The 16,266-nt window shown below is 34.2% G+C and overlaps 1 protein-coding gene across 1 annotated transcript in view; it reads right to left on the minus strand.

Annotated features, from left to right (window-relative positions):
* Window positions 1–9,008: 9,008 nt before the first annotated feature.
* Window positions 9,009–16,266, minus strand: part of LOC106872963 (CCR4-NOT transcription complex subunit 11) — a 35,871-nt gene continuing 28,613 nt past the window's right edge. Inside the window, exon 12 of the mRNA XM_014920151.2 lies at window positions 9,009–12,786. Within this exon, the coding sequence (XP_014775637.1) occupies window positions 12,655–12,786 (132 nt within the window). The 3' untranslated portion in view covers window positions 9,009–12,654. The remainder of the gene's footprint in view (window positions 12,787–16,266) is intronic.

A 16,266-nucleotide genomic window follows, 5' to 3' on the forward strand; every position in this document is an offset into this window, starting at 1 on the left:
AGGTCATTAATGAGTGCACAGTGATAGGAGCAATGTGAGTTGCAGCCTGTAACAACAAACTGTCCTTTGCATGTCCCAGTAATTTTTCCTTTTCAGAACTTTTGCTTTACTGAGTACTCTTCCTGATGTGAAAACTATGCTATTAGTTTGTTGTGGAGTTTGCTACAACTACATTAGTTGTTGACAATGTGCATTAAGTCTCTTAAATAGCTGGGTCTGTAGGAAGGGTTGTAACCATGGGATCTGCAGGCTTTCCAAGACTGGTTATTTTTTTTAATTATGTCTGGATTTCAACCTCGGCCACAGTAACAAAGTCCTCTCACGACACTTCTCAGTCCAGCATCACTGCCTCAAGGGCCTGGATACATTCCAGGCCAATGTTTGCAATCAAGTTCTCGATGTGAGTGTAATGACATTTTCCTCTTCTTACATCACCATGAAGTGAATTTCACAAGACTAACTTGGATGCTCCTACTTTAGGGTGGTGCATGCAATGACCAGATAGTTGCAGCATTCGTTTGTTATATGTCACTGCCATTTCACATTTCGGGTCATTTGAAGCACCCTTGTGTAGCAGTCATTTCACCCGTTTGATAACTTTTTTGTCTGTGTCCATGTTTCACTGCCATGTAATAGCACTGATTCGGCAGTTGCAGTGAACAACTTGATTCTGATTTGCCTGGGCAATTTGGAGTTCCAGAGCTTCTTTAGTTTGTGACAAGCTGTCCATGCTTGTGCCTTCCTGACCTTGGTGGTTTTATAGTGTTGCACTTTAATCAACTACAATGATCTAACCAATCTTACAGGAAACTTATTCAAAGCAGTTTAGATAGAAGATTTGCATACCAAATATGACAATAATTTACTATGTCAAATATAACAACATATTTTTCTTTAAATTTCTCAAGAATGAGGCTTCACTGGGTCTCCAATAGATTCACTAGGTCTCCAATAGATTTGGCTTAAGTTGTAGCGTACCTGAGCACTATACACAATTTCATTATTATTATTATCATGGAAGCTGTACAGTTGTTCATTGAGGAAGTAAAGTAATAGGTTAGTAATTAGTAGAAGTCAAAAGTGTTACTTTCTCAGGAATGGGACAATCTGTTGCAAAGACTAGGATATATGTGTGTGTGTGTGTGTGTATGTCTATCTCTCTCTATATATGTGTGTGTGTATCTCTATCTCTCTCTCTATGTGTGTGTGTGTGTGTATGTATATATATATATATATATATATATATATATATATGTGCACACACACATATATTTAATGATGAGAGAGATCGAAGAGTTTGGTGAGATAGCTCTGGGGAACATTGTTTGAGTGTAAATGAAGGGATGCTGTCTGTGCCAGTGACTTTATTCTTTTAAAGTGACTGGAGACACTCTCTGCACTTTGTATGTGAAGATAGTAATGAATCAGATGGAGTAGAGAGTTTTGGAGTTTCAGCTAATCTGTATTGTGTTGAGTGTGTTGTAAACTCTACACAAAAATGTGGAAGGGCTTTCTCTCTGGGTATTTTATGGTGCCTCTCATGACTGAGAAATGAAGTGTAGGAAGATACAACTAAATTAGAGATGCTTTTAGCAAGAAGCCGAAAAGACCAGCTTCAATTTGGATGGTTGAATAGCTTGCAGGTTGATTGACACACCTTTTTTTTTTTTGTATTTCAAATGATGAACTTTCTGAAATTGTTGTCAAAGGTAAAAATCATTCAGCTTGTAGAGTTGGCTCAAGCATTGTAAACAACATGTATTTTGGTTGCGCATGATATATTAGTGTGGTGTGCCTAAAGGGGTGGTTTCTGTTACTCGTTTAGCTGTTTTTGGTGGGTCAAGACTGAAGCTAATGTACTGCAAAGGTAGTAAATGTAGAGTTGGCAGAGTTTCAACTAAACTTGAAGTGTCATAGGACCTGAGATGTTGGAGGCATTGTGTAGCATGTGGCTAGATTGTGGATCATCTCACCGTTGCCTCATCAGGCATTAATCAGATAATCTGATAGGTTCAGAGATGATTAGTAATTGACTTGAGGATGGTTTGGGAAGTGAGAAAGAAATCAAGGATGTTTCTAGTGTTAGTGTGTCAGTCAACAATGTATGCAGGGGTGGGGGGTAAAATTTAATTATAGTAGAGAGTTAAAGATTACAAAAGATTCAGTTTTTGGATTAGCAGTACCAGTGTGGGATGAGTCTGAGCAGTAAACATTGAAGGACATGTGCGGAACTAGAAGAGTTATGACCATTGAAGCCACTGCAGAAGATGACTTTAGGGATGGGTGAAGTGAGATATATATCCTTAGTACAGACAAAGATATTGCTGAAGAGGAGTTGGTGGTGGATGGAGGAGTTTTGAGAGCTGTAAGTGCAGCAGATGCATTTGAAATTGTGTGGAAGCAGAATAAGTGAATGTCATTGTTACTTGTATCCAGATAAGAGGAGAGAATAAAATCTTCATATGTGTAGATATCAGCTTTCACTGTGAAGTTGAATGTAGAGTATAGCTTGGACTGCTGAGATGGCTTACATATAAGGGATAAGGGATTTGTGTCTTGAAGAAGAAAAGAACGAGTGGTTTGCAGTATTATGTGGTGAACTGACAAAATTGTTAGAGTCTGATATTTCTTCTGGAACTTTGCATTCTGAGTTCAAATCCTGTTAAGGTCAAATCTACCTTTTATCCCTCTGCAGTTGATTATATCAAGTACCAGTTATATATTGAGGTCAATGACATTAGCTAAACTCCTCCCCTCAAATCTGCTGGCCTTATGCCTAAATCAGAAACAATTATTATTGGTTTTGTTGATGTATTGATCTCATACCATCACAGTTTTCTCTCTCTCCCACTTTACATCTAATTTCTCTTATACCCAGTTTGTCTCTCAGTTCATTTATACACACTGAAATAGTACATCCAATGAAGCAAATTTGTTTATTTCTTACTTGCTTTTGCAGGTCCTCTGTATTCAAGGTCTACATTATTTTACTATACAGCAATGCATTTCATACACAAACAGCTGCCCTTCACTTTGAAGGAAAAGCCTTTTGTTGCCAGTAAAGATAATAGCTCCCTGCACTTTCTCAAACCCATTTTACACATTCAGAACACATACCAACACTACAAATTAGTAACAAAATTTTAATAACAAAAGCTATTAACCATTTCTAGGAAACCATCTGGACATTTGAGGGTATTTTTTTCTCTTGAGCTATTAATGCTTAGTGACCTGGAGCACCTGCTGCATATGATGTCTACCTTTTCTGATAGCCTGTATGTGATCCCATTACATCTCTTGTGCATCTACTACTTACACTGGGTTCACCTTATAGATTTTTTACTGACTCATTTTCTGTAAGCAGAAATAATCTTTTCCCTGATATTATACATCATGTGCATGCCTGTATGTACATTAATGTTAACATCTCATGGTTTTTTTGTTTGTGACTATAACACTTTATACAGTTGTCCTCCTCCATACAAATCACATGGCAATACCATCACAGACATTTCTCTTGTGCAATACATCTGCTTCCTCATATATTCAGTTTTTCTCTCCGTTTATTTATTCTTTATCATACATGCACACTGGTATTATACATCCAACAGAGGTATATCCACTTTATTTATTTCTAGTCTTCACAAATCCTGCATCTCACTACTGTGCAACATTATACTTCATACACAAGTATCATACAATTAGCCTCTCACTGTAAACGAAAATCCCTTGTTGCTGGTTGAGGTAATAACTCCCTGAGCTTTATCCAACAAGTTATTATCAATTAGGTCTCTTAGGTCACAGAAGCTAAGCTGGCATTGGAGAGTCTATTTTGCATGTGCTTTTTGACTGTAAAGCTATCAGGTTTAATTGTTGGTCCCCCTGTTGGCACTAATTGGGGTAGTCATACATTCTTCTCATTCTGCAACCACTTGTAGCATTTCTGAAACATTTTCTTCTTGGTGTTAGTAAGGGCTAGTGTACCACTATCATTCTACATGTTTTTCTCAATGATGTCTTGTTTCAAGCTAATACACTACTTTGCAATCTGGAATATCTCATGTCTCTTGTTCTCTGATCACAAAACACTGGTAAAACATCTTAATTTCAAATTTTCCCTGTGCTATGTATATCTTATTGTTCTTTACTTGCCACTTTCTTGCAATCTTCCCAGGGCTGACTCAAGTATTTTTGCTCTTTTTACTGTACCATTCTCTCTCCATGCCACCTTTTGTTTTGGTGAGAACCTTGCTTCATCTGCAGATTTTATCTGTGGCTCATAGAAGGTTGTCTCATAAAAATTCAAAGTAGTTCTCTTTCTCCCCCTTTCCATCACGTGCATTAACTAATACTTCTTTGAAGGATCTTTCAACTTCCATATCTTCTCTAGACTGTTTAACGAACATGCAGAATGACTAACTCAGAGTATAATAAGAATTATACTCTGAGAGCAAAATGAGGTGGTATCAAAAAGTTCCTGGACTAGTTCTGTAGTGGCAACACACAATTGTATGTGCAGTGAGAGCTAGCAGTGACCTGCATGAGGCAGTATGCCAAGTGACATTGCTGTATTTACTTTGCAAGTTGTGAAATTTGTGTTTTTGTGATCATGTGTATGCTGTAGTTTTTGATTTTGTCATGGATGGGAATAAAGAGTCAACATGAAATTTTGCATTAAACCTGGGAAGTCTGCTAGAGACATTGAGCATACTTTGGCAAGCTTATGGCAGTGAGGCAATGGGTTATCAATGTTTCGAGTGGCACAGGCACTTCAAAAGCAGAAGGATGTCCCTGGAAGACAATGAGCAATTTGGAAATCTGCCACGAGCGTCACCCCTGGAAATGTGGTATTGTTCATTGAGAATTCATGCCCCAGGGCCAGATCATCAACTGAGAGTTCTACCATAATGTTTTGAAGCATCTGAGGGAGGCTATTCAGCAAAAGTGACTTGGTCTGTGGAGTGCAAAGAATTGGATTCTTTATGAAGCTTTCCTCACATGTGAGTTTCTTGTCCAAAGCATGGTATCACTTCCATACCTACCCTATTCGCCAGATTTAGCACCTGCAGACTTCCATCTCTTCCCCAAGATGAAAATGCAGCTCAAAGGTCACCGTTTTAACACCATTGTCAAGATCAAATTGAATTGCAGAAGGTCCTTGACTCACTTACGAAAAACTTCAGGATGGATTTCAAAAGTGGCAGGAACATTGGGACTGGTGTATTGCTGCACAGTGTGACTATATTGAAGGAGATGATGTTAAAACTTAGGCAAATAAGTTGTTTCTTATTAAACACAACTAATCTGGGAACCTTTGATCAGTATTGCCAACTTAAAATCACAATTTTATGCTAAATTTCAGAAAAAATACAAAAAAATGCTAAAGACTAATTATATCAAAAAGCTTAATTTTTATCTACTTTCTTTAGTTAAATTCAGCATTGAAAAATAATTTCTTGAATTTCACTGATTTGTTCACTTTTATCTGCAGTGCCTAGGTCTTGACTTCCGTATACATTCAAGGTCCCAGTCTTGTTAATTATGTATTTTGGAATATCGAAGTTTTTGCAACATTTGCCATATCTTTTCAGGCCATATTTTATTGACAGTATTGATCTACGCATAGAAAGATGCATTTAGTTTTTCAATCTTGATTTGATTACACCCATACTACTGAACAACTGTTCAACTTCTGCATTTGAGTTTGGCAATGTCAATAGATTAATGGCAAAATTTGCAACATCTCTAAAAGGAGTTCCTCCAGTAGCATCTTTATATTCCAAGACTTCCAGCCAGAATGCCTCAGTATTAGACGTATTTGTCCATTTAACTAAATGAATGCTATTAAACTGAATTTCAATTGAAGCAATTTTTTTCTTCATTTAAATACATTGCTTCTAAGACAGGTAAAATTGACTCTTTGAAATGCTGCAAAATATTTTCTACTGAAAAACATTTAATATTCCTCAGTATATTAATATTTTCTGACAAACGGTGCTTGAGCTCTTTATAAAGACAGAGTAAAAATTGTTATGCTCTTTTGTGAATATTATTTTCTTCAGTGACTGTTACAGCCTTCTTGATAATCATTTCTGCTGTCTTTCTCTTGAACCTGTAGCCTAAATTTGGTTTAGGATCCAGAAATTTTTCAATAGAAGCATCAGGATCAAGTGGATCAATTCTACATTAGCAACAGATTTGATCAAATTTGAAAGATCTTCAAGTAATTTTGTTTTGTCGACAGTGTTTGATTCAAATAGTTTATTCACTTCCTGAACATGTTTTAAAATTAGATGCAAAAATAAAAAGTAAAGTTCATTCCTAGAATCAAAACATTTCATGTAACGTTTGTGTTGTAAAGCATTTTTCTTTTGTAATTGTAGTTTGGAAGTGAGTTTGCAATTCAAACCATTGGCTTAAAATTCTATTTACAGCTGATTCTATTGATGGCCATCTAGTTGTACAAGAATTCAAAATCTTCAAAGGCTCTTTATCATTGATAGCGAGGTAAAGTTGTTAGTAGGCACTTTGTCTTGTTGAAGAATGAGAGAACCATTTATAGGTTTTGGATACTAAAAATTTTTAATTTATGGACAAGCATTCAACACAAGTGTAGGATACTGCCAACTGTAAATAGAAGTAATGATGGAACTTCTTTTAATTTCTGGAAAACACCATTGTTGACTCCTATCATTACTCTAGCATTGTCGGTTCCTATAGCCAGTAAATTTTTTATATCTAATTTCTTTTTCGCTAATTCAATTTTTAAGGCATCTACAACACCATCTGCATCACATGTTTCTAAAGATAACATACTGAGATATGTATGTAACACTTTTTTGTGAGTGTTACTATAACAATTCCTAACAACTTGTTTATTGACATATCATTGGATTCATCTAATAACAGGCTAAGTTTTCTATCTCCTATATCAGAAATCAAATCTCCATCAATATTTGCACGGACATAATATCACTAACATGTAATTCTTACATAACTCTATTAAGTGATCACAGCTATTAAATGATGAGTGGCAACAAATAAACATTGCTAAATTTGCTTCAAGCATAGATGTCTTATCATTTTTGGTTTTAATAAAATTGATAAGAGGAATCATTTGTTGTGGAGTTGATGCCTTATGTTTCTTTGCTTAATAGTGGCTTGCTAATAGAAAATATTTTGGCAACATATTACATCTGCAATGTGCTTTTGATTGGTCACTAGGTACTTCACACAACCACTTAGTAAATGCTGGTATCTTAAGTCATTCCTTTCGGAATTTTTGCTGGTACAACTTTGTTTTTTTTCGCTCATTATAATGTAGTGGGAAGCAAGAAAATAAATTGAATGATTAATAAAGATATAAAATTGAAAACAACAACTTATCAGTTTGCCACTAACAATTCTTTCATTCACCGTTAGCACTTCTTATGTTTGCTGCTTACAAATTCTTGAAGGGAAGAATATTGATTCAGGATGTGGGATGGCCAACTTATAAATGGAAAAGTAAAATCTGCAGAAATCCTAAAACTGTGTTCTGATATATACCTGGGAACATCATATTTCACTTCCAATCTTACATTTAATATCTATTAGTAAAACCACAAATATAACTACAATACTTGAGAAAAAAAAGTAAGTAGAAATATACAGGGGGAGACTCTACCACCCCCGTACATCTACACAAGGTATATAATCCAAAACAAGCATGAAAAAATGCAGACCTATTTTAAAACAGTCAACCTGTCATGATAAAAATTCATCACTACAGAATAAAGCATTGTTAGGACGAATTTCCATACTTTCACTCTCTGCAACATATTTACATTATTGTGTAGTGAATTCAGGCGCTGATATGAGTTATCTTTTCCCCCCTCACCCCACCAGCACCCACTCAGTATCCAGACATGTGGAGCAAGGCTGGAAAAGTTCATAACTTGATAAAATTCCTTTTGATAAACTTTCATTTGAAGTTTCATGAAAGTGAAAGAAAAATTCAACAACAGCTGATAGTACTAAAATTTGGCTAACGAAAGTAGAAAAGGAGGAAAAAGAAGAAAAAAGAGTAAGTATTGTGGAAATGTCATGACCAGAGAAAAATGCTAAAAATAATTTTAAACCTATTTTCCCTGCTAAATGCTAGATTCAAAAATTTTCTGCTAAATGCTGAAAAAAAATGCTAGATCTAGCATAAAATATGCTAAATTGATACCATCTAGTAACCTACATAAAGTTGAATTACTAGGAAAATTCTGGCTGATTTTTGAAATAAATCCATGTGGCTGTGTAGTAAGATGCTTGTTTCCTATCCACATGGTTTTGAGTTCAGTGCCACTGTGTGACACCTAGGGCAAGTGTCTTCTTTCTACTATAGCCTTGGGCCAACCAAAGGCTTGTGAGTGGATTTGGTAGACAGGGTGGTTAGTATTAGGAAGGGCATCCAGCCATAAAAACCATGCCAAAAGGGACACTGAAGCCTGGTGTAGTCTTCTACCTAGCCAGCTCCTGTCAAACCATCCAGCCCATGCCAGCATGGAAACCAGACATTAAATGATGATATATGTATGTATATATCTGTTTGTATGTATCTTTGTGTCTGTGTTTGTTCCCCATCACTGCATGACAATCAGTGCTGGTGTGTTTATGTCCCCGTAACTTAGCAGTTCAGCAAAAGAACCGATAGAATAAGTACTAGGCTTGAAATATAAAAAAAGTACTGGAGTTGATTCATTCGAGTAAAAATTCAAGGCGGTGCCCTAGCATGGCTGCAGTCTAATGAGTAAAACAAGTAAAAGATAAGAGATAAATTCTCAACAACAGATAAACATTTGTAAATATAGCAATGAAGCAATATAACCCCCATAGTCCATATCAAGTAAGGTATTACACCTTTCCAAACTTTTTGCTGCTGTATGTAGATATATATATATATACATATGTGTGACCCATCTCCTGAGTACAAGAAGTTTGGCTATTTAGCCAGGTAAATTAAATAACAAATAACAACAAAAAATTCTATCAATTTTATTGTAAAAAATAAATAACATTGATTTATTAAGCAATGTTTATACAATCAGTTTCCAACAGTGATAATGGAAATAAAAATATAAACAAACAACACATGATGTCAAGCCCAATTCTGAGGAAAAGATGAAAGAAATTTCTAATTTCAAAATCATTTTAAGAAAATGGAGAAAGAAAACATAGCGACTTATTTGGATGTTAGCAAATATGTAATATGAGAGTATTTTCATTTGGATGTTAGCAAATATATAAATACTAGAATAGTTTCATTTCTTTAGAGGGTAACTGATGTTATGAAGCTGTACACTTTTTGAGAGACATCAAGTCTAAAGGAATGTTTTACTAGCTTTGGTAGTAGATATTCTAAAAAAAAGTTTAAAGGAATGTTAAGAGTTGCAGCCGATTTTTCATATAAAGTAAATGTTTAAAATATTTCTACATTTCAATTATGGATCATCATAAAGGAAGAGAAAAGCAGATTTTGTACTAACAGAATGTACTATTCTTTGGTTCCATCATTTTCAGGAGTTCTTACGCTTCTTTACAAATAAACAAGCATTTCCAAACTTGTCTGTAACTGCAGAGGAGCACTACCAGAGTGCAGGATGTGCAGACTTGTATACTATAAGTTACTTCATTACATACAAGAACAAGATACAGAGTTGACTCACTTGATTCTTGAAATTGTAGCTATGTTATTGTTTTAGAAAGTATACAAAAGTTGAACCAATTTCATCAGGCTTGAAATGATAGCAGCAAAACATCAAGAAGATAATATTATAAGATACTGTTCTTCCCTCTTACTCTGCTACACTTATGTACTTCACCTGAAGTAATGATGCAACTAGACATAATACTCCTTTCTAGTGATGATCATCACACATTAGTCTCCAGTTTTACTCTCATCAACAGAACTCACCAGAAATGGTATCTGTTGGGTCTGGGGGAAGGTGCAGTACCCACAGCCCTCTGAGATAGATGTTGTTAATGTTCCATTTAAGTGGCTGCAAGTCAACACCTGCAGAAAAGAGATGAGTAGATGGGGAAAGAAGTTCCATGAGATTGATATTCTGGAGAGCGAGTACTGAGTACAGTGGTTAATGTGGAGGCATGGGGGAGGGGGAAGAAGAGATATGAGTGAGTTAGCAGTCCCATAATGGAGATAGCAAGAGACCAGCTAGCTTTGAGAAACATGCCATTTTAGTAGTGGCACTAAAAGCAGAAGACAGCACACTTATAGTTGTAAGATGTTGAAATCAAGAGAATAAAGAATTCTTGGAATTCAATGTAAAATTTTGTAACAGAAATTACTTAATGAAAAATATACAAAACCTCTTCTTGAAAAAAAGCTTGACAAATTTAGTTAGAGTGATGCAAAAAGATATTGGTTGTGAGATGAAACGATATATGTACAAGTGACTTATGAATAATATTTTTACTGGCAATCAGCAATATTTAAAAATTTAAGTCTGTATTTTGTTTTGTTTTACTTCTCTAAATATTTCTTCACATCAAATAATCTCATAATACTGACAGATACGTTTATTGCCCTATGTATGTAGTATCATACAACTGTTACAGTTTGAAGATAATTTGCACACTATTTGGTCAAACTATAATTATGTTTCTATTAAAAGAAAAATATCATTACAAGTTGTTTGGGATTAAAACTACATAAATCAGAATGAATTTCAGAGTTGTAGCCTTCATTCATAAGTTTAACATGACCTTATTACATTTAAAACTCTTTCATAAATATGCTGACTTCAGCTTCCCTTGACACAACCTCCCGAGGATTATAAAAAGTAGCACCAACAGCAAGCAGGTGGAGATGGATTTTCTTACCTTGGCAACTGTTAGTTGTATGTTTTGAGTTGCCGCCCTTGCTTTTTAATTTTTAAGCCTTGTTCAACACTATTTATCTTTCCCTGATGGAGGTAGTCTTGATTAAATTCGTCACCGTCAGCACTTTATTGTGATTAGTTTCCTTCATTAAGGTACGAAAATTTTTGGTTCTATTGAACGGCGACAATATCAATTAATTGGTCTTGCTTAATCTTAACCTTATTTTTTTCTTCAATTTTCATACTTTATAGACCTTTAATTCTATTTTCTCTCTTTAAAAGTTTGTAGCCTATTAAAAAATATGAAATAACTGCAGGTATGGTTATATGGAGACTTTTTTAAAGGAGCAGAAATTTAAGATCATAGAGACAGAGGTCTCTAAATGGAAAGGAAGTGGTTTCTCTCCATTTAGAGACTTCTGTTACAACTAAACAATACAAGACAATTCAATAATTACAAACTTAGCATTAATTCCAATGTTTAAGGATTTAATCTAGAACATTGTTGCTAAACTTTGCCTAACAAAATGAAGGTTGACAGCAACCAAACATCCTACCAGTGCAACAAAAAATATCTCCACTATTGTAGAAACTATCTCCATCAACTGGTTCCAAGGACTAAACCGATTGACAACCAGGCCATTGCTAAGATGGTCATGAATAGAATGCTAACTAAAAATTTTGTGCAACATTCTGTACCAAGCAAGCAAGCACAGTTTCCAGAACTCATAATGTATCCAGGACTGCCATCTCCAACCGAATTTGGTGAACAATTAAAAATAATTTCTTAAGAAGTACTTAAATTCATCAAAAACACACCAAACATTTTATATAGATTTCTGGAAATTAAAATATAAAAATGCTCTTACATTCATTTCTTGGAAGAACTGAATTTCTTTATTGGACTTGCATTTATAGTTTACATGGCTTTAAAAATGGAATTGGGCTGATTTCTCTGCTTAGATTGATCAAGGCAAGTGAGTCATAAAACTGATCTTTAGTTCTGTAGAGAAGAACCATATCAAGAGAACCACCATTGTTATGGTGGATTTAAATAAATTTGCCTGATATATTTATATTAAAACGTATTGGATGTGAGTTTTCTCTAGCTCTTTCTGCAAAACAGTGTCAATTTTACCTCCACCTTTCTATATTGGCAATAGGGCTAAATGGGACTTTTTCAGACAGTCTTTGTAGTTAGTTATCCTTTCTGATGCCAATCCTTTTAGTTGTGTTCTATGACACAGGAAACAGTGTACCTATTCTAAAAAATATTTATCTACCAACCTACCTAGCTACACACATACAAAGTTTTAGCAAAGATTAATTTACCAAGTATGAAGAAATGTTTTTTTTTTCGCATTTTGAAGTTTCATAAACATCAATATCTAATACCAATAAGCTTTTAAAAGTCATACTTGAAGTGAAAAAAAAGTAATCGAATGCTATAATTAATAAACGTGAATAGAAATATAGGCCAGACCTTAAAGACTTCTTATACAAGCTAAGATTAACTTTTGAAAACAAAATCCTTTGCTCAAAAATCTTGCTTTGGTCACCCCTTCTCCAGCTGTTGTTTTATCAGTTTAACATTACTTACCTCTCAGTAACTAAAGTTATGTATTCATTATTGCTTTGTCCTTCAGTAAAAGCACATGGGCAATCAGAAATACTTCCAAGAGAGAGAGTTTAATAAACTCATAAAATTCAATAAGTAACCAATTTCTCTTTATATTTTATTTTTTTTCTTAAGTTTCTGTTTTACCCTTTTTTTTTTAATTTACAATCATTTGGTGTTCTGTTGCTGTTCATTGCCACTGCCATTGGTTTCGGAATTCTTTAATAATCGAAATAATGCAGCTGCTTCTCGGATTCGACTAAATTCTATACAGAAGGTCTGTACTTCAATAAATATGTCCTACCAGAAAGTAAATAGTTTAAAACAAAATAGAAAGAAAAAACCGAATTTAGAATGAATTCAAGACAATATCAAACAGTTTTAGTATTAATATAAACAATCTGGTAAAAAAAAAAAAAAATCAACATTATCTACAGCACCTTAAAATTTGGTGCATAGTGGCATAAAGCAGAGATGAACTTCCATGTCCAGGACACCAATCTACCAAGTAACATTCCCAGACCTAAAATTATTCCCTATGGCTTTGTGAACTAAAGCAGAAAGAGTTAAGTCACTTCTCATAGACAAAAATCAATGAAATGTCTGAAGTAAATCTCAACACATAGCTATAAACTATGGTTTATTGCTACTAGTAGTTCACCTAGCTATAAGCAGGTAGGTCAACTGTTTAACCACTTTACTGTCACTGCTGTCATTTTATTATCAGACTTCCCATGTCAGTAGAAATCAGTAAAACATATCTTGATCCTGTATCAAATTATTCATGAGGAATCTTATCTCACACATACTTCGTCTTTCATACAATGCTGCACAGTCAATGAAATTATACATGGATTTTACAAAATTTTTTCCACCATTTTACATATTTTCCTGTTTGTCTATACTGGATGGTTGTGCAAATTTTGAATTGCTGCAGGGTAAATGAATGTTTTCTGAATAGTAATTTCAATAGTACCATAGAAAACAGGTGTGATTTGTCTAGCTTCTTGTATTTTCATCCAAAATGTGGCAGGGCTGATAAATGTTTAGAGATTTCTCTCTAAATGAAACTACTGGTAGCCTTGATAACCTGCAATAGATGATGGCTATCCAGTCTATTATACAGTACTCAAGCTTAGACAGAGATACTAGTACTGGTAAACTTCACTTAAGTAATTCCATGTTGCATTCTAATTGCACTGAATTTCTATCTTTAACTCTTCCCACTGTTTGTACTTGGTGGTTAGTGGTGGTCTACATATTATCTATATCTATAAGAGAGTTTGTGTGTGTGTGCGTATGTTCCTTATGCATTCCAAAACCGAGTTGCTGATTTTGACGTAAAAAAGATTCAGTAAGTTTTTGACTACTAACTAAACTATATATTTATTCACATATTTGCATTACAAAAATTTAACATGATCATTCTTCTTTTAGTCATCTATCATAAACATTTTATACCACCACCACAACGATGATAACATCACATTTTCTATATGAGTGTGTTTGCGTGTTCGTTACGTATGTTAGGCCGATGACTGACAAGTATATGTGTGTGACGGTGTATGTGTCTGTCAGTATACATACATTTATGCGATGATTGATACACACACACACACACATCTAAAGACAGACACAGACACACCCAGGGACAGAGATAAGCTTGAAGTGTGTGTTAATGTGTGCGTGTGTGTATGTAACTTTACCCCCACCCCCACCCGACAGTGAAAAGCGCTGACTTTGAAAGTTTAGTTTAGTTGTGGCCTGGACTTCAAAAGTACAACAATGTTCACTTTCAAGTATTAACAACATGAAGATTTGGCTGATTTAACAGCACTTTCAATACTTGCAAATACATTTGAAAAAAATGTTATTCTGGTTATTATAACAAATTCGGAAACCTGGCGAAGTAGAAAACCTCAGCGGCTCTTTCAATATAATTACAGAAATGTTATTCCACTCCTCCTAACCAGTTTCAAAATAATGTTTTTTTTTTAACAGTCCTTGTATGCCTCCTATGCTTCTTCATCACTATGGTCATCAACATCGCACAACCTTTTTACTGCGTTAAGTCAGTATTTATTCTACAGCCTATAATGTTACATAGTTAAAAAATAAAGAGTAATGTCAAATTAATTTATATCTTGCTACATACATCCTTCAGCAAATGTTTTAAATTAACGTTCGCAACAGCAGCATCTTTATACACTTTCTATACACTTGGTTCAGCATTTGCTTCAAAATTGTAAAATAAATTATTTTTGTATGAAAAACTGAATTATGACTTCTGAATTTTTTTCAACTTCCACTTTCTTCACCGTGACATTCATTCAATTGTGAATTTTATCACATTCAGTACATGTTCCAAATAAATATTGACGTTCTGTACTTTCTTACATTGGTGGTGGAGGTAAAGAATACGTACACCATCTGCTCTTGGCATAACAAAAACCCTAACCCTAAACACCAGGTGTACATATTCTTTACTTTCGCCACATTGGTGATGCATACTAACTTTTGTTATTTTACCATTTTTTATAGCATGACTATGCTACAGAAAGTATGCTTTGCACCTGTATTGACTACATTTAGTAACTTTTGCGAAATTGGTGACTTCATTTTGTTTCGCTTGAACTTTGTGTTTGTATGTTTGCTGTTTTCACTATTATCAATTTTATGAGTGTGTGTGTGTGTTTCTGCGTTCGTTACATCTATAGTAAACTAGAGTAAAGAATATTTTACACTGTTTTAATGAGCCAACACCTACTCTCCATGCAAATCATAATATTCTCTTTCCTGTTCAAGATAACCTTAACATGTTTCACAGACTCATCCCCCTTATGATGCTCTCTGGTATACTCTTATTCTGTGAAATGGACAAGATGAGTATCATTTCAATATTCCATGGATTGAACAGGAGAGCCAATTACAGATGAATACCAACGGATGTTAAGACCAGAACAATCAAATCAATTAACATGTCAAATAAACTTTTCATTTACATATTTTCTATGTCATCTCAACAACCAGCTATAGTTATTTGAAATACACTTCTCTACAACGACCAGGTTTCATTAGAAAGTGAAAATAGTTTCACACTTTCAATTTCAACCAAAATTACAAAGTGTTGCATTACGAGAATGATGATGTGCGAATGATGAAAGTAACGCTTCTCTGAATTAGTCACATCTGTATTATAATAAAGAAAGCTGTTTATTATCTATTTACCAAATAAACTAGGTTCTGACTTAATAACTCTTCTTTGCAACTAAAATAACGTTGGCAACTAGGTTGGGTCACACAATCTTGAGGTAATTTTCGGACATTTTGATTTGCTTCTCATGTTTCACTTTCATTTGATGCTTTATGCATGCGTAGAATTCTACTCAGACAAACATTTATGAAAATGTACATATAAATATTGTATTAAAATAAGCCACAACCAAAATAATTGCATTAAAAGACATCCATTTCTCTATATGTTATGGTCCATCCCACTACATTTATTATTTCTATTATTACTACTGTTAAAGAATTAAAATTTTTCTTTATATCCTAACACTAAATTATAAAAGTCCTCATTTAGTTTAAATACTTCCTCATTCACTGAGAGGTTAGTAATGTGGGTTATGCATTTTAGGTGATTGCTATTTTTATGAATGTAATTACGCTAGTTACAGTAATGGTTATGATAAAAAATGATATTTATACTAACACTAATAATAATAATATTAATTGAAAGTATAAACCAAAAATAAGTAAAATACCTATGAATAAATA

Source organism: Octopus bimaculoides, chromosome 15, assembly GCF_001194135.2.
Source record: "Octopus bimaculoides isolate UCB-OBI-ISO-001 chromosome 15, ASM119413v2, whole genome shotgun sequence".
Lineage (NCBI taxonomy): Eukaryota > Metazoa > Mollusca > Cephalopoda > Octopoda > Octopodidae > Octopus > Octopus bimaculoides.